The sequence below is a fragment of the Ceratotherium simum genome, chromosome 9 (assembly GCF_057802395.1).
Source record: "Ceratotherium simum simum isolate JZ-2026a chromosome 9, ASM5780239v1, whole genome shotgun sequence".
Lineage (NCBI taxonomy): Eukaryota > Metazoa > Chordata > Mammalia > Perissodactyla > Rhinocerotidae > Ceratotherium > Ceratotherium simum.
In genome coordinates, this window is record NC_141908.1 from 72,740,662 (window position 1) to 72,761,489 (window position 20,828).

General features: G+C 40.0%; 1 protein-coding gene across 5 annotated transcripts in view; it reads right to left on the reverse strand.

The window, feature by feature from the left end:
* Positions 1 to 708: 708 nt before the first annotated feature.
* The window catches only part of HECW2 (HECT, C2 and WW domain containing E3 ubiquitin protein ligase 2), a 371,054-nt gene continuing 350,934 nt past the window's right edge, over positions 709 to 20,828 (reverse strand). For 4 of the 5 annotated variants that reach the window (XM_087435521.1, XM_087435523.1, XM_087435522.1 and 1 more), the window contains 5 exons: positions 20,003 to 20,149; positions 19,229 to 19,343; positions 16,325 to 16,410; positions 15,185 to 15,297; positions 709 to 1,280 (listed from right to left, as the gene is read on the reverse strand). In XM_087435521.1, the coding sequence (XP_087291647.1) occupies positions 1,169 to 1,280; positions 15,185 to 15,297; positions 16,325 to 16,410; positions 19,229 to 19,343; positions 20,003 to 20,149 (573 nt within the window). In that variant the 3' untranslated portion in view covers positions 709 to 1,168. The other variant, XM_087435525.1, reaches the window with a different exon arrangement.

Below are 20,828 nucleotides of genomic sequence, written 5' to 3' on the forward strand. Positions count from 1 at the left end.
ATACTATCACATATAGTGAGTCTTAAAAAATTATTACTTAGATGCACAGTCCTCGTAGTGGTAGACATGGCACTGTGAAGGAAGATTGATTTAGAAGCTATTTTCTATTACACTTGTCAAGTGATGGAGTTGCTGTTAGCCATATTGTTATGTCCCTTCAACTTTGGTACATTCAGTGCAAAATATTTCGGGGAATTTTTTTGTACCTTTATAAAAATAAAAGGCCCTTTTGTTCCCTGGAGAGTGCTTAAAAGGATACGTACTAGCAGGATGCCCGAGTAAGCATGGAACATGAAAATGGAACAGGTGATACGTACAGGATGATAGGTAGGTTCTTATATACATCTTAAAGAACATAAATATAATGAACCTACAAAAAATAAACAAAAATCACTGTGTACTTTTTCCTGATATGCTGTGATTAATTGCTAGTTATTTTAAAATTGTTTTCATGCATTATAAAGCATAAAATCTGTCATTAGTAATTCATTGTATAACAGTTTGTCTTCAGCCGTAATTACATACATACCATTTTGCATATACATTGTCACAGACCACCTTATTGCGAATCTTTAAAGTTACCTCATATTGACTTGGTTTCATTTTCACTCATGTTCCATGAAAGCTGACACCTATGGTGCTCACCATGCAGGCACTCATAAGCAAGAAAATGAATATTGTTATAATTTAGGGCTTAAATGAACATACTTTCAGGAAATATATTTGTTTTTATTATATTATTTAACTTGCACTAATTTGGAGATTGGGCCAAGTGCTGCCAGTTTGGCTGGAACCACGTTCAAAGATTAAGTTTCAAAAGTTTCAAGATTCTCTTGAGTCCCTCAAAGTTACCACAGAGCTGATCACGTACGGGTTCATCTTTGTCTTTGAACATAACAAATGGAAAAATGTTTGGCAGTCAAGAACTGCTGATTGAAAGACTGTTGGGTTGTTCCCTGGGCATCGAGCTCACCCAAATCCTTCCAAGAGGACTCGTCACCACTATCCAGTCCCCAAATGCGACAGAGCACGTGTTCCCGGAAAATAACAGCACTCAGCTTTACTCTAATGGAAGCGTACTCCTGAAACTTCCCACGTTCAGCCATTCTTCTAGAGGGCAGCTTCTGACATCACCTGTCCATACAGAGCTGGGCATTGTGCGTCCAGGTCACTCAAGTCCAAAGGTACTGGTCTCTTCAACTGCTGTCAAGAGTTTTTCATAAAGCATGGAGAAGGATGGGTACGGAGGGAGATCCAGACGGTTGAAACAAGTGTGAGCTCTGCAAACAGAAGCAGTACATAGCTTAGATGCTGTGAGTGAAAAGAGATTGTTGTGTGTGTGTGTGCATGCTGGCCTTTCATATTCGAATCGATTTGTTGCCAACCTTCACACTGCTTTTGGAAAAACATTGAAAACATTTTGACTTAAAAAATTCAGAATCAAATTTCTCTAAGGGAAATGGGATATTTAAAAAATATTTTCTTTACATTTTCACAACTATTTAAAATCCATATTACTATTTCTTTAGTTGTCTAAGAATTACAAAGACAAGTTTGGTTTTCTTGTTTCTCTTTTAATGTTGGATTTTTTTCTAAAAAAAAAAAGACATGAAGATAAGCTGTTGCAAAGGAGTTCATTTTCAGAGTTGCCATTTGTCTGGCTGTCTCTCAGATCATCTACGGTTTTGCATTTTTTCATTTTGTTGGGCAAAGAAGAGCGCCGAGTGTCTCTGGAGACCTGCCTCATGGCTTAGAGTCTTGGGAAATTCCCTGGCTGGACTTCCCTGTCGAAGTCAGTAGACCATTGTTACTTCTTTGAAGCCTGTACTATAATCTGTTTTCTTCTAATTCATAATGCAAAATAATGGCCATTTACATCATTACATTAAGTATTCTTTTTTAGAAATACCCCCCCTTTTGCCAACATAGGAAAAAAAAATGCTTTCCTGTTATTTGCACCTGAATCACAATAAAAAATAGACAGTCTCTAAATAGTACATCTTATCAGGAAGCAAATCTGCACTTTTGACATGGAATGGGAAGCATTTTATTCTGAATGTGCAACAGCTTGTTTGTGGCAGCTAAATAACTTCAACTTTAAAAAATGCTGCTGAATTAATATGAAATTTTAGGAGCTATGATTATTAATGGACTTGCTACAAGTTTAAAGTTTCACTTTACTACTCATGAAGTAAACAGAACTGTATTCTTAGATGCAGTGGAGCACAGTGGGAGGATCACAGGTTTGGAGCTGGACAGACGCGGGACTGAAGTCCAGCTCCACCAACCAGCTGTGTGATCTGGAGTGAGGTATTAAAATTCTGAGCCTCGATTTCTCACCTATAAAATGGGAATAATACCATTTGTCTCAGAAGGATGAGAGGATTAAATGAAATAACAGAAATTTGTTTAACACAATGCCTGCTCATAGTGTTTGACCAATAATAAGGGATGTATTCTAAGCTACATTTAATTACCATCCAAAAGATTTACTTCAATTGCCTTCATTCAAATGCCAAAAAGTAATAAGGCCCCAGGGAAACTATGAGATAACAAAGAGATAATAAAGCAGGTGTGTGGCCACATGGCTTATTAGAAAGAGGAATGCGAAGGGGCTCTGCTATACTATTATAATACCAGTTTTAGGACACGGAGATGATACTGGCTCAGAGTTTATGACTCTTGTTCTTATAAACTCTGGGATCTATGGGGGGAAACCATTTAATTAATCTTCACAGCCAAACACTTTTTAAAAAATATAATACACAATTCAGAATTGCCTTTAATATAATTCTTACTATACCTTCCTTACATTGGAACTTCAACTTGGGCCTCAAGGGAAAGGCTTTACTTTTTACAAGACTGAACTAGCATACTAAAAGACAGTCCCAGAAATGGTTTAAAATCTATCTTGGTGAAACATTGGAAAAAAAATATTGAATGAAGACTTTATCTCCGTTCCAGGGAAAGAGGAGGAAGAAGCAGAGAGGTGAAATATGTTTTGAATATAATTATATTCCAGAGTTTGTATGTTACAAACAAAACATTTATTATCCCATTAGACTAAAAGATAGTACTTCTTTTAAAAGATGCTTTTAATTTTTCATTTCTTTGGTTACCAACAAGGATGAGGATCTCTCCCCAAGTCAGCTTGCTTGTCACACTTCCTGTGATCTAGATGTTCATCTCCTTTGCCTGTTTATCTTTTCTTTAAAAAAAACTTTTTTATTGTGATAAAATATACATCACATAAAATTTATCATATTAAACATTTTTAAGTTCACAGTTCTGTGGCATTAAGTACATTCACTTTGTTCTGCAACCATCACCACCATCCAGCTCCAGAACCTTTTCATCTTCCCAGACTGAAACTCTGTACCTATTGAAGACTAACTTCCCTCCCCTCCCACCCCCGCCAACCACCATTCTACTTTCTGTCTCTATGAATTTGACTACTCCAGGTACTCCATATAAGTGGAATCACACAATATTTGTCCTTTGCGACTGGCTTATTTCACTTAGTATAATGTTTTCAAGGTTCATGTTGTAGTATGGGTCAGAATTTACTTTCTCTTCAAGGCTGAATAACATTCCATTGTACGTATATACCACATTTTGTTAATCTATTCACCCATTGATGGACACTTGGGTTGTTTCTACCTTTTGGCTATTATAAATCATGCTGTTAAGAACACTGGTGTAAAAATATCTGTTTGAGTCCCTGCTTTCAATTCTTTTGAGTATATCCCCAGAAGTGGAATTGCTGGATCATACGGTAATTCTATTTTTAATTTTTTAAGGAACTGCCATACTGTTTTCCATAGTGGCTGCACCCTTTTACATTCCCACCAGCAGTGCACAAGGGTTCGAATGTCTCTACATTCTCGCCAGCACTTGCTATTTTTTGTTTTTTGTTAATAGCCATCCTAATGAGTGTGAAGTCCATTTATCTTTTAAAACTTAAGGATTTCTTATTGATTTGTATAGATACTACAAAATAAAGAGATGAATTCTTTTATTATTTCCTGCTAATTTCTTCAGCTTGTTCACATTTTTATTTTATTTATGTATTTTATTTACAGAGCAATATTAATCTGGTTACTTGTCTTCCATTTTTGACACATTTTCTTCGAGATTCTCTTCAGTGTGTTGCTATGATAAGAAACATGTTGAAAGGGCGATTTCTATTGTTTACACCTAATAGAAGGTTTTTGTTGTCCTCTTTTTTCTTTTGGTACTGCCGATGTACCAAAGAGTGTGACAGGCCAACCTTCAGGACAACTCTTCTTAAAGGAGGATCTCATTTTATACAGTTGTGAGCTTGAATAGGTATGTGTGAATTCAGTTTTGTGAATTGAATCATATTGGGTGAACTAGGAAATAAAAAGAATTCAAGATGACCCTTTCTCTGGGTAAGCAATAGTCCCTAATTAATATTTTATTTGCTTAGGACAGGACACAACTCCAGATGCAATGTATCTATCACACCGTAGTTAAGCCTGTTCCTTCCTTCTTGACAACCAAATACTTTCTCTTAACCAAGGTTAATTTTTAGTGAGTCGAGAATTAACAAAAAGGCCACATACGTGGGAATGAGAATTCATAAACAGAATGTTTGAAGTCCCCAATTAACTTCTTGCACATACTTAGATTGAATGCTGAATTTTAATTCATTGTGGTCTTGTGGTAGGCAGAATTTTAAGATGACCTGCCATGACCCATGCCTTTGTGTAATCCCCATCTCTTGAGTGAGTGGGACCTATAACTCACTACTAACCAACGGAATATGGCAAAGGTGAAGGTATGCTGCAGATGTGATTCAAGTCCCTAATTAGGTAATTTTAAATTAATTCAAAAAGGGAGATTATCCTGGGTGGGCCTGACCTAATTAGGTGGGACCTTTAAAAAAGCATCCAAGGGTCAGAGACTCACTGTTGCTGGATTTGAAGAAGCAAGCTGCCAAGAATCCTACAGCTGCAAGGAATGAATTCTGCCAACAGCCTAAGGGAGCTTGGAAGCAGGTCCTTCCCTACTTGAGCCTCTAGGCGAGAATGCCGTCCAGCTGACACCTTGATTTCAGCCTTGTGAGACGCTGAGCAGAAGACCCAGCTTAACCCAGTTAAGCCGTGCCTGGACCCCTGACCCACAGAAAGAGTAATATAATAATTGTATTTTGTTTTAAGTTGCTAAATTTGTGGTAATTTGTTTTGTAGCAACAGAAAACTACTACAAGTCTCAACGTAGCGGAACAGTCCAAGAAAAGGTGGCAAGTGTGATAAAGGTTACGTGGTAGCATCACCTCTAGCAAGGGCAGGTAGTGGGCAAAGCTGGGAGTAAACAGCTGTCCCTTCATCCTCCCAGCTTTTTGAGCAGAGAGACAGGAACTCTGAGTGTCTCTTTGCAGTTTCTGTAGTCTCTTATCCAGGAAATCCACAAGCCTAGGAACTCTTTTCTCTAAAGATTCAGTTCTCAACACAAAAGGAAGAACTGGACACCCGTTTTTGATCCTCTTCAGTCAGAAGACACAATCACCATTACTGATCCATAACCTAAGGCTATCACTGCTTCCTGAATGACATCTGGTTACGTAACACATGGTTACCATACAGAACTTTCCTTCTGAATAAACCGAGCGGCTCCTCCGGAAAATGTTTCATGGGGTTGGAGAAAGTATATATTGTGAAGGGGGAAACTGTGCAGAAAGATTAAATGGTTTTCCCAAGGTCAAAGCTGAGTCAGTGGCCAAATCAAGAATAGGAACTCAACCTTGGGTTCTTAGGGGAAGTCCAACATTAAATTGAAAGCAGAGAGACCAACGCTCATCAGCTCTGTTTTCTCACCTTTGGAAGTGAGAACCCCTGCCTGTGAACTGCTAGTCCTCAACATCCTACCAGATTACAAACGTTTTGAGGACAGCGATCAGCAAATAAAGCTTCAAATATTTTTTAAATGAATGACTCAATCACAATATGAAATAGCTCTGGGGAAGATGGTCCAGAAAACCCTGGGAGATACCAGGGGATTTTTAGGTGGTCAAACCATCTGGTTCTATCTGAGGCTCACCAGAAGGCAGACACTCAGAGGGATGTGCTGGAGGGCACGGAATCACCCAAGGAGCTGGTTTACAATGGAGAGTTTGGGCTGCACCCCCTGAGGTTCCAATTCAGAGGTCTGGGGTGGGCCGAGGGATCTGCACTGTAACGATCACTCCAGGTGAAGCTGTGCAGGTGGCCTCCACTACTGGAAAGACATCAAGTGGACTAGAAATAAGATATCTACACCGGCTATCTGCACCAGCGTTTTGTGTGCTTGCAAAAAATTTCAAAACTCCTTATAAACAAGACAGCATTGCTAATGAGGAAATTGAGGAATAGTGTGGTTACATAAATTGCCCAATATTTACCATCAACTTGCTGTGTGAGCCAAGAACAGGAAAAAAAAAAAAGCAAAACAAAACATAATCCTCTGAGGCTCTTCACACCCCCTCTCCTGCCCCATTCCATGTCCTAAGAAAACTCTAGCAGAAAATAACAGGAGGGCCCTTGGACTGTGTTGATATTGGCAGCAAAAGCACATCCAGTTATTTAGTCTCAATAAAAGAACATTTTTTGAATCTTTCAAAGCCAGTCACACTAAGGCTGTAATGAGTTTACCTCATGTAAGTCTATGCAGCCAGAACCACTCAAGGAGGGCAGGTCTGAACCCATCTTTGGGAAATCTTGCTGGCATCAATATAAACAAGATTTAAAAGCCCTCCAGACATCTGGTCTGACTTAACAGATCTCTCGGTGTTTTCTGGACTCTTTAGATGTTAACCAGGACATCACAGACTTACCCTCTCTTCCTTCCTATAGATAGACAAGTCAATTATCCAAATCCAATGAGCCGAAAGTATCTCAGTTACATCTAAATTTTCACAGATTAAGTGACTAATCTATTTCTGTGTGTGTACTTATTTATTAACTTATTCCCCATTTTCCCAGAAGTGACTTTTTGTAGCTCATAAGGACTCAAAATACAAGACAAGAAGAAATTACAATCAGGATTTTTTTTTTTTAAGATTTTATTTATTTTTTGCCCCCAAAGCCCCAGTAGATAGTTGTATGTCACAGCTGCACACCCTTCTAGTTGCTGTATGTGGGACTCGGCCTCAGGATGGACAGAGAAGTGGTGCCTCGATGCGCACCCGGGATCCGAACCCGGGCCGCCAGCATCGCAGCGCGCGCACTTAACCACCAAGCCACAGGGCCGGCCCTACAATCAGGATTTTAAATTAAGTGAGAGAGAAGGAGAAAACCATGGGCCTCATTTTATCTTAGTAGATGTAGTCCTAGAAATAAAATGTACTTGGATCTAATAAATCCTTTTTATTTGCATTATAATTTAGAAAGTGTTTTATCAATACTTTCTTTTTCAGCTGGCAGTGGTGCCTAATCCTTCAGATTCAGTTTCCTTACTCCCATTCCCACCTCTTCATCAAGTAATTAATAAATCAAAAACAAATACTTAAATGCATTCAGGAAAATTCCTCAGGGACCTTGGAACATATCACTTTTTTTCCTGAGGAAGATTGGCCCTGCACTAACATCTGTTGCCAATCTTCCTCTTTTTCTTTTTTCTCCCCAAAGCCCCAGTACACAGCTGTGTGTTACAGTTGTAGAGTTGTAGCTCTTCTATGTGGGACACCTTTTCAGCATGGCTTGATGAGCGGTGAGTAGGTCCCCGCCCAGGATCTGAACCAGCGAACCCGGGCCCAAAGCGGAACATGTTCTGCTACACCACCGGGCCAGCCCCCAGATCACTTTTTAATGTCAAGATTTCTTTGGAAATGTGAGTATTCCTGACCTAATTTACCTATCGAGTCCAAATTTTACCTGAGCGAGTGTCCACAGGCTTCCCCCTAAGGGACTCAGGTGTGCTTGTCGTTCTAGTAGTCAGGGCAAGCTGGAGGAAGGAGCAGAGTTGGCCTAGAGCTGGGCTGGGGAGAAGGCCAAGAGGGGCTTCCTTTGGGTTCTCCAGGGCCCCCTAATTCAGGGCCTGACAAGTGTTCAGGCAGTACCCAAGCCCTTTCACCTATAGAACCTCTTTCATTATTTTCCCCCTTGAAGATCCCATATTTTAAAAACTTGTTGTTCCCATACAAAGTGCCATGATGGATAAAAATTAATTTTTCAATTTGCCTTACATTTCACTTATTCCTTCATTCATTGAACAAATACTTACTGAGCTCATACCGCATGCCAGGCACTGAGCTGTCCCCTGGTAGATGAGAATGAATAGTCTGGTCTCTGCCCACAGGGAGTTTACACTCTGGCAGCAAAATATGCAAGCAAATGAGACCCCCTAAAGGTTGTGCAGTGTGTGCTCTGCACTAGGGGATCTGGCTGGGGCGAGTGGGCACTGAAGTCCAGCCTACCTTTGGCTCTGCTCGCCAAACCATGAGCCCTAGCTCAGGGCTGCATTTCTCCAGAAGACTACGAGACACCTTTGTCTAATAAATCCAAAAGATTCATATGGGCTATTAGTGGCCCTGCACACAAGCAATTATAATACAGTGAGCTACAAGTCTGCTCAGCAGAGTCAGGAAAGGCTTTATTGAGGGCACTATCTGTGCCAAGCCTTGAAGGATTTATAGGTGTGTAGCGTTTTTCTGGGTCATCAACAAGGAGAAGGATGATCCCTGTAGATTGCCCGGAAGTGTGAGGAAGCATTGCCTCATCAGGAAACCTGAGAAATACAAGTGCTTGAGTGACAGGAGCCAAGGTTGGACCTGAAGCCAGATGGGGAGGCAGAACCCCATCAGGGAGTGAGGTGTGTTCGTGCAAAGACCTTTTCCATTTATATCATGGGTGAAAGGGAACTAGTGACCGGGTGAGATGGCAGAGGTGCCATTAACCAAGACAGGGAATACAGGAAATGGTATATGATGAATTCAGAGCTTGCAATCAGCATGAGAAATTCAAAGTGACCATTCATAAGAGTGAGAAAATTCAATTAAAGTGTAATTTCTCTAATATCCCCATTAATATTTTCTTAGACCATGAGATTTAGATCTGAGGAATTCCTGCTAAGACTAGTTCACAAATATTTGTGTAACCCATGGTGCATAACCCCTGACCCTCACCAGGTGTTCAATAAATGTGAATCAATGGAAAGGAATTCTATGGCACTTACTACCCCCAGTACTCGTTTGTCATATACCATTCGGTGGCAATGATGTTGATTATCTGTTCACTTAAATATCTATTACCTCTTTCTCTGTGTTTTAAGGTCCATATGGACAGAGATCAATTTATATCTCCCACAAGATTTTGCACACAGTAAATCCATGATAAGTATCTAAAGGCTTGTTAGAGGAATTAGATTTACTAACTAATTAATGTCTCATTCTAAAATCTCATTAGGTCACCTTGGTTAAAATGCACCTGGATCTATAAATACAGTGTGGAATTCCTGCATCCAGGGATAACTAGCAGAAAAAACTCTTCAAACTACGTATTATAATCAGGTAACTTCTTCACCCTTGGATGGCCCTGGGAAACAATGAAGAGGACATACGTTTTAAATGTAAGAATTTAACCCTATAGAAGAAAACCCAGTAAGGAACAGTTCCAGGATGAGAACCCTCGGAAGTCCAAACAAAATATAAATATTCTGGGTGATTATAGCACATTTCTTGCACACCTAAAGACTGTAAAATACCATGCCAGCTCTGAAGGCTATGTATTAGGAACAACAGTAATAATACTAAATTTATTGAATGATGTATTAGGCCTCATTTTAAGCACTTTGCACATGTTATCTCATTTAATCTTCTAAACAACTTTGTAATGTAATTACTAGTATCTATCCCAATTATTCAGATGAGGATATAGAGATACAAAAGTGGTTTTGGCATATCTTGTCTGGAGTGGTCCAGAGTCATACCTCAGGTTTAAGAACTCACTAAGAACAATATTCATTGAGTACCAATTATATGCAAGGACTCAGCACTAGGGGAAAAGCCACACTCAACTCAAATAAAGTCCTCGTTCTCCTGGGGACTATGAGACTATCTAGTCCCATAGTCTCATAGTCCCATAGACTATCTATCTCCTAGAGAGGGAGACAGATAATCAACAAGTAAACCAATAACTAAACATGATGATTGAATTGGGGTGAGTCCTATAAAGGAAATAAGGTGTGGCAGAGTGACAGGTGTGCTGGGGGCAGAAGCCTGGAGAGCCTTTCTGAGGAAAGCCTGCCTGAGCTGAGCCCTGGGGATGAGAAAGAGCCAGCCACATGAAGAACCAGCAGAAAACAGTTGGGGCAGCAAGTTCCAGAGTCTTGAGGCAGAATGAAGTTTGACATGTTTGAGGAACGGCAAGGAGCAGGCTGGTGGCTGTAGCACGTGAGGGGAGAGTGTATGTGTTGAGGTTGGAGTGGTAGGCCAGACCAGGCCACCAACCTGGCCATCCTCGGCAAGGAGTCTGGATTTTATTCTGAGTCACTGGAGGGTGTAAGCAGGGGAGGGAGGTGATCTTGAGATTTCAGATCACGCTGGTTGCTGAGGGCAGAATGAACTCCAGGATGTACAAAGAGAAGCAGGGGTTCGGCCAGCAGGCAGCTGCAGCAGTCCAGGGGAGAGATGCTGGTATGGGGGACAGGGCTGGTAGAAAGAGATGAACTCAAACTAGTTCTTGCACTTGAGGCCAAGGAAAAGGGGATAACCATTCCTTAACAGCTGTAATGTTTGTCGCTCACAAATATACCCTTTAAAATATGACTAGGAAACAGCTCTTAAGGACCATTAGTCGTTTTGACCTGGACGGTCCTATTCTCTGTTGCTGGCAGCAATTAAACCTTCTTTCATTCCATTAAATAATCACAAATTATTTCAGGAGCTCTACTTTTTTACATTCATTACTGAAAAGTCCCTTTTTAAACACAATATGTTTTTATGATCATTTTACCCACTTCCCAAAGAAAAGACCAATCCAAAAGGTACAGCACATTTAAGGATTTTTAATAAGGTAATAACACTAGTCAGCACTGGTATATTTTTGACAGCACATGTTGGTAGAATAAAGTAAAAACTTAAAATATTATTATTAGATAGTGAGAACTGAGTGGGAGTGAAGAGGGCCTTACATCAGAGATTCAACTATGGAGCAGCCTACTGTATGAGAATCTTCCGCCAATTCCCTCTCAGACCGCAAGGCACCTCAGCTGACCAGCAGGTGGTGGGGAATTGGGGAGACCAAGGAGGGATGCCTCAAGGCAAATATAGAAAAGAGGTGGCACCAAGGGGTCCTTCTGGTGCCCATCTCTTGTTCTGAAATTTCTTTTTATTTTGTTGTGAGGAAGACCAGCCCTGAGCTAACATCCAATGCGAATCCTCCTCTTTTTGCTGAGGAAGACTGGCCCTGGGCACACATCCGTGCCCATCTTCCTCTACTTTATATGGGACACCACCACAGCATGGCCTGACAGGCGGTGCGTCAGTGTGTGCTCGGGATCCGAACCCAGGCTGCCAGCAGCGGAGCGTGTGCACTTAACTGCTGTGCCACTGGGCCGGCCCCTGAAATTTCTTTTTTTAATTAAAGAAAGTGACACTATATTACAGGACTCCTCAGGTGTCTTCCTATTTCCTAGCTGATAGTTCACCCTGAGAGTAGACAACGTTCTCTGTACTAGAGGAGGAGAAGCTGAATTATTGATGACATTGTAGAGCAATATTTAACGACACGGAAAGATGTTCACGATTAGTGATATTTGGTAAACAAAAAGCAGGTTACAAACAGTATATGCAGTATGATTGCATTTGTGTTTTTAAATGTGTGTCTTGTGTGTGTTATGTGTATAAAAATGAGCGGAAGCATACACTCCAAAATGTTTACAGGTTATCTCAGTAGTGGACTTTTGAGATATATATATTTTGATATATACATAATTTAATTTCTTGGCATTTTTTGTGAAAAGTTTTCATAAGAATAAAAAGCAGAGTTTTAAAAATGAAAAAAAATATTGTCTTTTAACCTTAAAAAACAATTTTATCTTTTTAAGTTTTATTCCATTGGAAAAACTGTCTCCCTAAGACACCCATTTCATAATTAACTCTTGTTTCTTATTTCTTAATTTGGGTCAGCATTTCATTCATAATAATCTCCAGACACAGCCATTTTCAAAAATTAATGTTTTCCCCCTTTGGCAAAGCTGACACTCCTGCATGGTGACTGCAGCTCTCAAACTCCTCTGTGCCATCATCCTACTTGGCGGGAACCCCAGAGATGAACATATAAACTCTATACCACACTAGGAGAGAGGATTTGCCCTGCACTTTCCAGGCTGGCACGTTAGCAGCCTGTTTTTTGGAATGTTTAAGAGCAATTGCTGTAAAGTGAATTTACTATCTCTTAAGTCCATCAGAGCACCGAGGGACAGGAAATCTTGCTCCAAAATGCAAAATGCAGAGCTAACTACCAACCAGCAAGCAGAGGAAGTGCAGTCATGTGTTCAGGCCGTAAGCCTCCACGGAGACACCTGTCTGCCTCCATCATTATTTATCATCCGGGTCTCTAGTTACTTTATTACCACAAGGGAGAAAAAGAGCCAAGGATTCAACTGGTACTGGCTTCAGAGACAACCACAGACACTTGAACACCCTTCCTGGCCCACACGGTGAGCAGTGCTACTCACTGCTACCATGAAGGGAGACCAGGGAATCTGAGAAAAGGATGAGACTCACGTTTGCTTGCTAGAAAGGTTGCAAGGCCCTCCATCATCCACGTCTAGAAAGACTAAGATGCCCTCCCGTTTGCCAGGACTGCTTGCCCTCATCCTTTACAGCCACTTCCAACTCTCCAGGGTACAGCCTCCCATGCCTGACACGAGATGATGCCAGACTTCTTAGGGAACACCTTTTTAAAATAAGAAGGACGTGCATCCATTTTGTCTCCAGTGTGCACACTGTGACATTTTAAATGTTAAACATCATCTCATTAATAAGAAAAAGAACTACATTGGGGTTGACCACCTTGAAATAGAGCCGCTCTTCAATTCTACAACTGAAATGTGTCAGGAAAAATGGCTCCAGTGTATGTGTTCTGATGGTAGGGGAAATGGACTCGATCATATAAAACAATCTCTTTAGACCAAAGCCAATCTTACAGATCTTTTTTACACTTAAGTGACAGCCCAGCTTTCATAAAGGGTGATGACAACATTATTATCAGTGAAGAAATCACTTCTGATAAAACTATAGGGTCACGGATTGAGGCTCTTTTTATTTTTTCCTCCAAATGTCCTTTTTTTGTGGAGCACATTTTAATAGTTACAGCAGTGTGGTGGCTTACAGAAGATTCAGGATAAGAGGTTAAAAAAGAACCAAGAAAACCTACTATCCCTAAGGACTTTCATCTACATTATCTCACTCACTTGTCACAAGTACTCTTTGAGAGTGACATTGTGATTCCTACTCGTCAGAGTGGATCTCGGCTCTTGCTCAGGATCACATAGCTGGTGTATCACAGGGCTTAGATCTGCACTGGGGCCTCTGAACTAGGTTATGTAAGTTGACTGCCTGGGAAGTAGAATAGCCAAGTGGCTCTTTCCTCTTATTGGACCTAAAAAGTTAGGGCTTGTTATAGACAGGGTATGAAAACAGTCTGCTTGCCTGTTGTGCCTCCTATTGTCTTTATTTAGGCTACTTTATAATCTGGGTAAAACTAGGAATCTAGAATCAGCCTTAGGTCATAATGAAGAAAGGAAGAAACAACAACACCTGTTGCCCAACCATGTGTGTGCAACGGCACTGAAGAGTACCACCATTTACAATGAGTCAGCACACGGACTTCCTGAGCTCCCGGGGGAAGTAGAAAAGTGAATCCAGCCAGACCCCCAAGTTTCTTCAGCAACCTGTCGGTGTCACTTCTTGCTCAACCAAACCTAATCCGTCAGCCACAGGCCGCATATACAAGGGTGGTCCTATAAGATTAGAAATATATAGCCTAGATGTGTAGTTGGCTATACCATCTAGGCTTGTGTACTACACTCTATGATGTTCGCACAACGATGAAATCACCTAACAAAGCATTTCTCAGAACGTGTCCCTGTTATTAAGTGACACATGACTATATACCACCCCCTCCCTGGCCTTTTACAGACAAGGAAACTGAGGCCTAGAGATCAAGTGATCTTCTAGGTCCCAAAGTTAGCTGGTGGCAGAGGACTAGAAATCAGGCCTTCTAACCCCAACCATGTGCTCTTTCCAAAATGCTACTGCCTGATATGTGTTACAGATGATGGTGACAGAAATGACAATGGCAGCCACCATCAACTGGATCCTTACTCACGGCCAGGGTCAGCAGTAAATGTTTTACATGAATGATTTTATTTAATCCTCAGAATTACCAACCTACAAGGTAGAGGAGGAAACGGAGGCTCAGACAGGTTAAGCAACTTCTCCAAGACCCCCTGCAGGTAAGCAACAGAACTGGGAAACAGCCCAGTCTCTCTGAAGCTAACGCTTCCTGTCTAGGCCAAGTTGCCTTTCTCTGCTTGCCAGGTGTGGTGAAAACTGCAGTGATTAAATGTGAACAACTGATATATCTGCTTATTGTTACCGTTTATTCCATGCTTCAATTCCAGTTATCTCCATTCAACCCCAAACATTTTTTTATTCACAAATACTACCTTATCAGACTCTTACATTTATTAGTGGCAGCAGCAAAGCAATTTATTTCCACTCTAAAGAAATGTATCATCTTAGTATGAATGAGAATACAATGCAGAGCGCATTCATGTGATTTCCTACTCTTTAGAAACCACAATGGTAATTTTTAGTGAAGGGATTCTAAGTAGCTACTAATATAAACTTAAAACTACAGCTTCTGGAAGCATCTAAATTAGAGCCACAATCATAAGAAGCCACAAGTATGATGACCAATACTGCTTTACTAAAGCTCACAAATGCTTTGGTTTCGTTGCATTTTGTATTTTAAGATACGCATGTATATATTTTAAGTATGACCAGGAAGATATTTTTTCCTTCATTTAGAAAGGTAATCAGAGATAAATTCATTCTAAAAGCTTTTTCCACTCTTCCAAACTTTTAACATAAAAACAGTAATTAATCAATATATACTTAAGTTAAAGGTTTCCGCTATAACACTGTATGACAGTAAAGCAATGTTCTCCAATTTACCTGGGAAGGGCAGTGATTTTCCCCCATTTCTCCACACAGAATCGTCTTGGGCCGTTACTCCCTCGGAGAGAAGCAAATCCTTCATAGGGAATGCTGGAGGTGCCTGTAACAAACTATCAACCCAAGAAAACAGAAGGACAAGGTGAAGCCAAGGGACCAGCTGCCAAAAAAGGCATGGCACCATCCATGTGCAGAGCTCCTGGGGGAGAGCTGCATGCTGCTTGCCGGAGGGAAAGCTCAGACGGCGAAACTTCATGAGTGTGGAATAACTATAACACGAGAATTCTGACAAAGAGCCGGAGAATACCAAGACAGGATGGTGCATTATAACGAGAAAGGGGAAGTGGAGGGTTTGTAGACGATAGAGCATCCTGCACAGCTGATTAGCTCAGAAGCTTAAACCACGTATATTTCTCATTATAGATTAATAAAGTGGGTGTATCGATTAACCTAAGTCTACTTAGCATCCGTCCCCCACCAACTCAAGGTGAATAAAAAAAAAAAAAAAAGAATTTCTGGGCTTGCAAATTTGAGGACCAGATCCTTGATCTAAAGGAGCTAAGACGCAGTCTACTTGTAAGGCTCTGCCTGAGCATCCAGAAGGCTTCCTCATGTCTGATATTCTTTAGTTGCAACCAACCAGCAATTGCCTTGTGTAACTATAAACACAAGAAAATAATGAGTTAGTTTTCCCAGTGTTCTTGAACTTCGTTATTATCTAAAATTTGTGGAAAGTTGGATGGAGGAAAAGATAGGACTCTTTATCAAGGAACTGGGTCACTTCTTAAGGGATTGAAGACCATCTCTTTCTGTTGCTAGGGATGCTGGCCTGCAGAGACCCTGGGACTCCTTGCTGAAGGAACCCAACTGCCCTGAAGGCAGATGTTGTTCCTAGGATTCTTGGACTGGAGTTGGTACATCCTCACAACTCTAAGGAAATGCCTGGACTTGGCTGGGGATGTTCTGCGTAGTGATGAAGCCAAAGAACCATGCAATCAGAAGAGTCTGGAAACATTGTATCCCACATTTGCAGATAAACATGGGATGTATTTATTGAGTATATTTGGCAATTACTAAAAATATGCAATTCCAACAATAATTACATTAATGCATTAAAAAGATTAACTAATGACATCTTACCTGTAACAACCTTAGTCGTTGTTCATTGTTGAATCTTTCCACTGCAGCCCAGAACCACCGAATTACAATATGATTGTCATGATATCCTATCAAACCAATCATGAAAGCCCATATTACTTTTTGACTTTTCTATCTTAAGCTACCATGACTGGTCAACAAAAGACCCCCCAGACAGAAATCATCATCTTAGATTCTTTAAAGTTTCTTTATAATTTAAGACTAAGGAACAACACTGTAAATAGGATCATATGAGCGTCAAAAGTCAAACAAAAACAACACTAAATGAAACCAAGAGGTCTCTGTTTCCATTTAATGGTCACTAAATGAAACTAGTGGTGAGAACAACAACAAATGAATTATTTTAACCATATCATTACTGAAAAATATAATTGCTGTTACTGGAAATGCTTAACTCTTTTGGTCATTCATTTAAGAAATAATTTTTGAGTACAACTATGCCAAGCGCTATGCTAAGCTTGGAGGTACAACAGCAAAGAAAACAGACCCCCGCAGACACATTCACTAAACAATTATACAAATAAATACATAACTGCAAACTATTTTAAAACTAGATGTGATGTTTATATTTTAAAATCAAACTACTTTTTATTAATTAAAAGGGAAAACTAATTTTATTACTTTAATTCTTTCAACTAATAAACCCCAAATAATCATCAACCTAGATGTTACTTTTATCCTATACTTTAGTAAAATTTAATAGAATGTCAGCAGTATCATCCTACGGATGGATTAAGGCAGCAGTTGTGAATTCTAAAACCTTTCAATGAAAATAATTAAGTTCAGAGAGAAGGCTGGAGAGGATTAAGGTACAATTAGTAATTCAAACCATTTAATTGACATATTCAATGTGCATGAAGCTACTCTAATTCTTAGCAGAAGTAAGTCCGAAATAGAAGGTGGGTAGAAACTATTTTAATTCGAATTTTTCCTCACATGTTTCAGTGGTTGTAGGATTTTGGGGGAATCTTGCCTTACTGGTCACCAACTGATCAGTGATGGTTAGTGCTCTTTGGAGAAGAAAGGGATCTAAGTGAAGGATCAATAACACTAGACTGGACACGGCGATGCACAGGCTCATGTCCTGCCTTTGGCAAAGATCAGGTATTTGGTGCTGAGCAAACAGTTTTCTCATCTATAAAAGAAGTACGTTGGCTCTTTATAGCTTTAAAGTTTTCTGACCTTATGAATCGGCCCTTTTCTACCTCTCCTTTGCTGTTTGTGCCAAATCTCTTGGAGGAGGAGGAGCGCAAGCGTCACATCTGTTCTCTACAAACAGCTGCTTTATGAAAATATGGCAAGTGGCAGCAGAGCCGCCTCTTCATTCAGTGCCAATAGTTGGGTTCAGCAAACATGGCAGCTGGATATCTTGCCCTTTTCCTGCCCCCTCCCTCCAGCACTCTCCTTCCAAGGATTTCATTTGATAAGATTTACGGTAACCATAGAAATAGGCACTCAATTAGTCACATACAGTGAATAAAAGTTTATACTGTGTAAACACAAAAATGGCTGATTTGATTAATGGCATTGCTATTAGAATCTCCTCAGGGGAAGGTATGAGCTAATAATATTTATGGTAGGACGTAAGTTATATAGCATGTTGGAGAAATTGTGTTCTAGTTAGTGAAAATAATTTGGTTAACGAAGTTATAAAACCAAGGCCATACATGGATTATACTTGAGACCAATTGGAAAAGACTTATTACAGCAATTGGACTTCAGAATCAGCAGCAATGGGAACCGCAATTTAATAATGGAAAATGCAATTTAATACCACCTTTCAGAGAAAATGGGCGAGCAAGGCCAGCCCACAGCAGCAGTGATGCACTGGAAGAGCCATGCACAGGCAAAAACAAAGGCAATTTAGCAAATGTTAAAGGTATTTTTTTACTTCAAACTTTTAAAATTGTTTTTTTTTTTAAATCTTTCAGTTTAAATAAAACTGGAGAACTGTTCAGCTCTCAGTTTATTCTGCTAAATGATTAATTCAGTGACAAAGTTTGTATTTTTCACTCTCCAAGTTCAGAACTACTGCTAACCTCTTACGAGTTCTGAGTTAAAAAACAAAAACAGAAGACAACTTACTTGTCACAACTTTCTGAAGACTTTATAAAACTGCAATAAATTTCAGAAAATACATTCTTTGCTTAAAATTATTGGATAAAACTTTAACTCTGGGTTACCATCAGGTCCCTCTCAAAGTGTATTCATTCAGCCATCAAATTTCAATGGCTTCAATCCCAATTACTAATTGAAAATTTGTACTGATCTACAGAAATGCCACTTATAAAGCTTCCTATTTGGTGAAGTGTCCTACAGTGCACTTTGTAACTGATCTTACAGCAATTTTCTTTTCAGTTAAACTTAATGCTTGAATTGAGAAGGGCGTGTTCAATGAACTTGAATTTTGAGAATCGTGTCTTATTCCATTCATGAGTGTCAGTTGTGAATTACAACTGGTAAAAAGTTCAGCAAAATGTAGAAAGGCTGTGTTTGCCCATTAGGACGCTCAGAGGGTGTGCCTCTTCAAGGCTTAGAATAAGGCAGAACAGGTGGAGTTTGACCAGCTGGATGGGAGCTCCTTGGTGCCTCACTAACAACACCATAAAGCAATTAATTAGTGTTCTTCTGGTCACATTTCTCCACCAACAATTAAAGAGTCATGACATCCTCAGATGGTATGTAAACATTCCTCCCTCCACTTGACAGATGAGGTAACTGGGAAGAGAAAGGAACGTCCCTTGCCTGAGGTCTCAAAGGAGACTGCATCAGCCCCATGATCGAACATAAATGCTTTTGCCTGTCCTGGATACAGACCAGCATGCTGACCCACTTGCCTCCCTTTAGTCTGAAACAAAATCCAGCCATCTATAAATCAAATTTCACCTCCTCTGTATTCTGTGTTGTTTCTCCAATCACTCAGGTCTATTTCCGCTGTGCCTGCGATGACCAGTTCTAGTTCTCTTGCATCAAAAACAGATACCAGCCGGGCGTCCACCACCTGTGGAATAAAAAGAATACAGGGCACGGCTTAAGAACCTGGAGAAATCTCAGCTACAATCAAGCCCCACCAGAAAAGGAGAGCAAAGGAGGTCTAGGGATACTCTGGATGTACTTCGTGTGGGCACTTGACAGACTGGGAAGCTCTCTACAAATGTAAAGTATTTTTAGTACAAGGTTGATGAGATTTTTCTCAACAGAATTTTGTTTTATAATTCACCACTGATTAATCCAATTTGTTTTTCTCTTTTGAAAAAGATCTAGTGCTCCGAGAGAAGAAGTCATATGGAACACTGGTAACAATTCATCCTGACCCTCAGATACAACCATTTCACATATCAAGCACGAGATGTGATTACCCGTATCTAAGCATGAGTAAGGTGCATGACTTACTGACTGTTATTAGTGGTCATTAAATCCTCAAATGCTACTTGAATTCAGGTCATTTTATTTCAATGATCTCTTGTAACAGGGCATTAAGCTTTTTTGTGTGTTCTTAAAACATATAGGATAAAATATTGGAGTTTTTAAATTGAAACAGCAAGAGTAAATACAGCAAAAGAAAAATGGAAATACTGCACAAATATAAAGTACAGTAAGATGGACCGTGGTTTCATTCATATCAGACAGCAAAACCCCACTCGTGTCGACTGTCTTTACCTCATAGAAGCCCCGAACTAAGCTCTCCGTTTGCTGCACCACGCCCCTCTCAATCCTCCATTTCACCATCCTCTCGATGTACTCTTTCTTGTTCTTCTCTGTGACCGCGATATTTGCACCTCCTGGTTTTAATTCTCGTTCAGTAATCTGAGATTAAAAAACAAAAGGACTGACCATAAGGCAATACTCTTGATGTTATAAGAACACTGTTACCAATGAGCTGAAATTGGTTGGCTACCTGTCCCTGCCCTGGCCCAGACGCATCCCACAAGCAGGGGTGAGATGGGCCAGCACAGAGCCCAGGCACACACCGACGCTCAGTAAAAACTAGGCATTGAGCTGATGTCTGAAAGCCTCAGTGGTTAAAAAATATATATTGCAAGCGCCGAAGGTTAAGTTTTAAATCCTGACCAAACAAATAAGTCTTTTAAAAGGAAAGAAATTGGCTCCAGATTCTGGCCCATTGCTCTTTGAATGTTTGACAAAAACACATTTTCACAAATTCCTTTAGCCTTCAGAATCAACTACATATAGAAAGCCAGTATTTAAGTAAAGATTTACTTTAAGAAAGCAAAAGTACATTCAAGCGAATGTTAAATTGAGAACTTGCTTTCCAAAACATGAAATTCAGAAGACCAGCCAAATATTAATACCTAAATATTACATATGAACTAGTACAGAATTTCTGAAAGAAATCTTTTTTTTTTTTTTTTGTGAGGAAGATAGGCCCTGAGCTAACATCTGTTGCCAATCTTCCTCTTTGCGCTGAGGAAGATTAACCCTGAGCTAACATCTGTGCCCATCTTCCTCTATTTTGTATATGGGA